The sequence below is a fragment of the Myotis daubentonii genome, chromosome 4 (genome assembly GCF_963259705.1).
Source record: "Myotis daubentonii chromosome 4, mMyoDau2.1, whole genome shotgun sequence".
NCBI classification, from domain to species: Eukaryota; Metazoa; Chordata; class Mammalia; order Chiroptera; family Vespertilionidae; genus Myotis; species Myotis daubentonii.
The window spans coordinates 115,870,863-115,876,862 of NC_081843.1; the positions used below are offsets into that span (position 1 = coordinate 115,870,863).

At 58.3% G+C, this 6,000-nt stretch overlaps 1 protein-coding gene across 2 annotated transcripts in view; it reads right to left on the minus strand.

The window, feature by feature from the left end:
- PLPP1 (phospholipid phosphatase 1) overlaps window positions 1–2,926 on the minus strand; it is a 39,935-nt gene extending 37,009 nt beyond the window's left edge. The window contains exon 1 of one of the 2 annotated variants that reach the window (XM_059695033.1): window positions 2,659–2,926. In XM_059695033.1, coding sequence (XP_059551016.1) covers window positions 2,659–2,716 — 58 coding nt within the window. In that variant the 5' untranslated portion in view covers window positions 2,717–2,926. The remainder of the gene's footprint in view (window positions 1–2,658) is intronic. The other variant, XM_059695034.1, reaches the window with a different exon arrangement.
- Window positions 2,927–6,000: the final 3,074 nt, after the last annotated feature.

Below are 6,000 nucleotides of genomic sequence, written 5' to 3' on the forward strand. Positions count from 1 at the left end.
CACCCCTGGACAAAACACGCAGCTCCTGCCCCTCCAGCCCTCCGCTCGCTGGGGAGCAGCTCCCTGTGCCTCTGAGGCCTTTCCTACCATCACCAAGCCCATCATCCAGAGAGCGAAGGAGGAGCCAGTTCACAGCAGCTCTCCCAGGCCTCTCTTCCAGGACTGACCCCACTGAAGACACGAATAGCCTGGCTGTGGAATTCGTGTTCCAGTGATGATACCTTGACTTGGGGGTAGAATGCTTGCTTGCACGCACACATATGCCCGCATACTCACACACAGAGGACACGTGTAATGGTCACTTCAGCAGACATGACCGTCTGTGAAATTATAAAGCAGCGTGTGACACAATCACAGAGCCCTGTCCCAGTACAATGGACAGGCCGGATGATGTCGGGGTGTCATTATCAGAGCCCGAACACATTCGCATTATAATTATGAGCCATTCTCACAGAGCCCTGTACTTAGGAAGTGCCCAGTCATCTTTCTGTTGGCACAGTCAGCCCTTACCTGGAGATGCCCCACAGGAAAAAAGCTCATGCCAGGTTGACAACCCTCTTCGGCTCCCATGGCTGTAGGCTGCCCCATCTCCTGCCGCCAGGAGGGTGAACAGGAGCAAACTTAAAGTGACTCAGACCCCACTAGAAGGGGAGTTTGCTCTAAAAACACATTGTCTTCCCAAACTCCACACGCAAAGGGCCCTCTGCTGCACCACTGTCCCTCCCTGCTGTCTGTCAGTCGTGCGGTTACGTCCCCTGTCACCTTAGAACCACACTGAACCGGGCAGTACCTCATTTTCTGTTTAGAAAAGGGGAGTTTGGGTCTTATCACAATACACTGAATTGCCTTAAATGAAGCTCTAGTAACACAAGAACAGATGAAACACGGTTCAAACAGATCTTTTCCTAAAACATACTTAATGCCTAAATCCCCACAACAAGTCTTTTCCTAAACCATCAAAGGCACTTAGACCCGAGGCACAGTCTTATCTTCCTGAGCCATCGGCTGTCCCGTGACTCTCGGCCAGCGCAGACCCCGGAGCTATCCTCGCTCAGACCGCCGGCACCCAGGCCCTCCCGCCCGCACACACTGAAAAGGCAAACAGCATGGACACCCACCGAGCGGCCCTGTGGGTAACAGCATGACCCTCAGCACCTCAGAGCGTGGAGTCTCACTGCCAAGCAGCACAGGTGAAAACACACACGTTGTCTCCTGAGTCAGTAGCTCTCCTCAGGGAGGAAAAGGGGGAGCTGATGTGTAATTCTGACAGCACACCCCACCGGGCAGTGACGGGAGGCTACCCAACCCGCCAGAATTGTCCAGATCGGCTCTGGCTGAGATCCCTCTTCCTTCGCGGAAATGTAAGTGAAGTGCGGCGACACTGAGGACAAGTTAAAGCCCATCTTAAAATTTAACATCGTTACCGAAGGTAAACTTCCTGTTGAAAACAAGTAAATTTTAATGTATGTCATGCAATCATACGGTCCTGACATCTGAGACGACTACTTGTCTTTCTATAAAAGCGGTTCCAAAACTGCGTTTCCTCTTCCTAACCTCATCCCTACAACTCACTGCGGACCAGTACAGTGTCCTGGTGAACAGTGAAGGTCTCATCGACAACCAAAAGACCCACCAGGTAACAGACTGTGTGAGTCTCCAGCAGGACTGCAAGCCCTGGGCGGCCGGCCTGACCCGGGGATGACCTATTCCTGACGCTGCCGGCCCGCAACCCTGTACCAGGATGCTCTGAGGTCACAGACCTGCCACCCCAGATGCTCTGAGGTCACAGACCTGTCACCTGGATGCTCTGAGGTCACAGACCTGCCACCCCGGATGCTCTGAGGTCACAGACCTGCCATCCCGGATGCTCTGAGGTCACAGACCTGTCACCTGGATGCTCTGAGGTCACAGACCTGCCACCTGGATGCTCTGAAGTTACAGACCTGCCGCCTGGGATGCTCTGAGGTCACAGACCTGCCACCCCGGATGCTCTGAAGTTACAGACCTGCTGCCCCGGATGCTGTGAGGTCACAGACCTGCCACCTGGATGCTCTGAGGTCACAGACCTGTCGCCCCAGAAGCTACCGGGCCTGACGCCTGAACTGAGCGGGGCTGCCTGCACCTCCAGGGTCCTCCCCGGGTCTCCACGTGCACGGGCAGCTCCCAGCACACTGCCTCGCAGGACACACGCTGGAGAGGGCGACGTGCCTCGGGACGGCTCCAGTCCCGCGCCTAAAGGCAGGAGCACCAAGCAGCAGGCGCCGGCGCTCCCGGGAGGGAGGACCGGGACCAGCGCGGGGCAGGTGAGCGCGGGCAGCTGAGCGCAGGCAGGTGAGCGCGGGGCGGGGCGGCAGGGCGGGCCTGGGGCGCACCCCCAAAAGCACAGGCAAGCCAAGCTCCTGCAGCTCTGGGGCGGAAAGCTGGCCCCGCACCCCTCAGCGACTGACCGCGAACCACCCGGGAACACCTTCTGATGAGGGGCGTCCCGGGCTTTTACGGACGGAAAACGAAGCTGCTTCCCGGCCGGGAGAGGCAAGCGGCGGGCCGGCCTGCGGGACCCCGCCCCCGCCCGGCTGCAGCCAGCGCCCGGGTCGCTGAGACCCACGGGGCGGGGGGCGCCCGGGCCGGAGCAGGGGGCAGCACGGGCGGCGGACCTACCCAGCAGCACACACAGCAGATCCAGGGCCACGAACGGCAGCCGCGTCTTGTCGAACATGGTGGCGGCCCGGGCGGGCGGCGCGCCGCCTCACTCAGGTCCCGGCCGGGCAGCCGAGGGGACGGGACGGCGGCGCTGGACGGCGGCGATGGCGCCGGACCCTCCCCTCAGCGCCGCTACCTCCTGGCCTGGGCTCCTCGGGCCTGTGTGCGGCCCGCCCGCCGCCGCCGCCGCCGGATCCCGCGCCTCCAACAGGCGGGGCCAGCGCCCGAGCTTTAAGGATGGGACGCGGGAGGGGCCGCGAGGGCGGGGGCCACAGGATAGGGGCGGGGCCTCGGCGGCGCCGCGAGCGTGGGGGCGGGGCTGCGGGCGCCCCGACCAATCAGCGCCGAGGCCCCGCCCCCGAGCAGGACGCGGCGCGCCGGTGTGGCTGGGGGCGTCTCCCACGCGGTGCAGCCGCGGCGCTGCGACCTGCGCACGGGCCGCCGGGCTGGTCGCCCCGCAGGGACCCTCGGCCGCCCGGACCCCCAGGGCGGCGGCCCCGCTCCCCCCGGTGCGCCGTGACGGCCTGGTCCTTCCCGCGCGTCCGGTGCTCCCCCGGCCTCCGCCGGGGCCTGCCAGGCGGGCCGGACCCTGCTGCGCCGCCCCAGCGCCTCCCGCCCCGGCCCGGCCTGCCCGCGCCGAGCCCGGCCCGCTTCTGGGGGCCGTCTCCATCCCCGGCTCCTGGGGGCCGTGGCCAGGTCTGGGACCCGGTCGGCGGTCTCTCCCACGGCAGCGAGCGGTGGTCCCCCGGTGCCGGTGCAGGGGGAACGCAGTGGAGACGAGGCATCTGCTTCCGATCCGGAACAGGGTCGCTGCCGATCCCTGTTCTGCGCTGCAGTCGCGGCCTGGGAGCCGGGGAGTAAGCGCCTGCGAACCGGGTCAGGGGTCATCCCCGGTCAGGGCACAGGCCCGGAGGCGGCGGCCAGCAATGATTCTCATCATTGATGTCTCTCTCTCTCCCTTCCTCTCTGACATCAATAGACGTATTTTTTTTTTTTAAAGACGAAACCCTCTATAGATGTTTCGGTGTCTTTCCTTCTTCCTCGGGCCTTCCTGTACAAATATGAAAGGTGCCAATGGAAAACTGAGCTCCACCTCGAGAGCCTTTCTAGCGGAATACCCCCAAAATAAAATCAGTGAGAGAGGCAACATTGCTCCCCCGGGGGAGGCTTGGCGACCCCGCCACCCCCGCAGCCAAAACAGGACTTGCAGAAGCACGTTTTTCTTGGAAAGGAATGTGAATCTTGGGTTTCACCTTTTATTTTTATCTCTTAAAAGCTTGATCCCCGAGAAAGATAGGCCAGCGTCGCTCTGTGGCTTCTCTGCCTTCCAGGTTAAAGGACCCCAGGTTGCAAGGCCACAGGAAATGCAACCATCAGGTCTTCGTTCCCAGCCCATTTGTGGGAATGCGGGCCGGGCACAGCCTAGGGGCCGTGCTTTATTTAAACAGCTTTTGAAACGAACATTTACTTTTAAAAATACCTTTTCAGAGGGGAGCATTCAGAAAACCTCAGGCCTGTGCTTGCTGTTCGCTCACTCGCTTCTTCAGCATTCGTTGAGCCCCCAAGAGAGGAGACGGGCTGGGGGAGACATAGAGGAGCAGGAGGAGCCCCCCAGTCGGCTGCGGCTGCGAGTGAGACGCGGGCGGGTGAGGAAGGGAGTGCGGTGGTGCAGGGGCCTGGCGCAGGGCGAGCCCGCGGGCAGGAGTGGGATTTGCGGGGAGCCTGGTCTCTCCCACACCAGCAGACGTTTCCTTAGCTGAGGAGGCTGCAAAGAGAATAAGTGATATATTAACAGATTTTTTTTTTTTTTTTTTTGCCCTTTGGAAGAGTTACAGAGAACAGCTTTAAAAATAGATCAACAAAGCAAAGTCCATTAAAATGTGTTAAGTCATGATGTGCTGTGACTTAAAATGGGGCCCGCGATTTGTGCCAAAGACAGGCAACGCGGTCCCCCGTGGAGGAGGACTAGGAAATGTCATTTTGCCTTGAGACGAACTTTCTGTTCTCCTTCATTAGTAGGCATTTTGAAAAGGAGACTAGAGCTTTCGCCCTCCGTTTCCACTTTCTCTGCAGACACTTCTGTGTTCCCGCCTCTGCTCCCACTCCCCTCCGTGCACTAACGCCCTCTCCCTGGGCCGCCGCCCGCTCGTCCTCACAGCTGCTGTTGGTTTCATAAAGTGTCTGCCAAGCCATGAGAGTACCTTCCCTTAGGGCAGCGGTTCTCAACCTGTGGGTCGCGACCCCTTTGGGGGTCGAACGGCCCTTTCACAGGGGTCACCTAAGACCATCAGAAAACACAGATATAATTACATATTGTTTTTGTGGTTAATCACGATGCTTTAATGATGTTCAGTTTGTAATAATGACATTGGGGGTCACCACCACATGAGGCGCTGTATGAAAGGGTTGCGGCGTTAGGAAGGCTGAGAGCCGCTGCCTTAGGTGTTTGTGTTGTGTGTGCTCATGTCCTTTCTCCCACCTGGACCGAAGCAGCTATAGTCTCTCTCCTCTCAGGGAGACTGTGGACTCACAGATAGAGCTGTCAGTGTCTGTTCCCTAGTGTGTTTGCACACTGGCAGTTTCACGCACATTATAACCCTCTAACACTCACTGCCACGGCTGTTTGCTTCTCACCTTATTAAAGTTTCATGTCATACCCGACATGAATACAGAGAATGTAGACACATAAGGCGGTTCTGACGGATGACACCGTAATGGGGAACTCCCAGCCCACTGCGGACTGTAATACCTGCAGCATCTCGGTGTCCTCCGGGCCCTCACACCCCACTGCAGCCAGGTGACCACGATCCTGAATTTTCTGCTTCTCTTCCTCCTTTGTCATTTCTTTAGAAAAACAAAGCTACATGTGTGTGTACCTCTAAAAATAGAGATTATTTTTTAGCTTTTAAAAACGTTACGCCATATATGTAATCATCTGCCCTTGATTTTTTTCACTCAGAATTACCTTTTTTCCCCCTTTTTTTCTATATATGTTTTTATTGATTTCAGAGAGGAAGGGAGAGGGAGAGATAGAAACATCCATAATGAGAGAGAATCATGGATCGGCTGCCTCCTGCACCCCCCCACCCTGGGGATTGAGCCCGCAACCCGGGCCTGTGCCCTGACTGGGAATCGAACTGGGACCTCCTGGTTCATAGGTCGAGGCTCCACCACTGAGCCACCCGGCCGGGCGGAATGCCCCTTCTTACATTCGTGTTGCTGCGATAGTTGTAGGTCTGTCACATGAACATCTTTTACCAAAGTGTGAAAGTTCTCTCCATATTTTCGATACGAATTCTT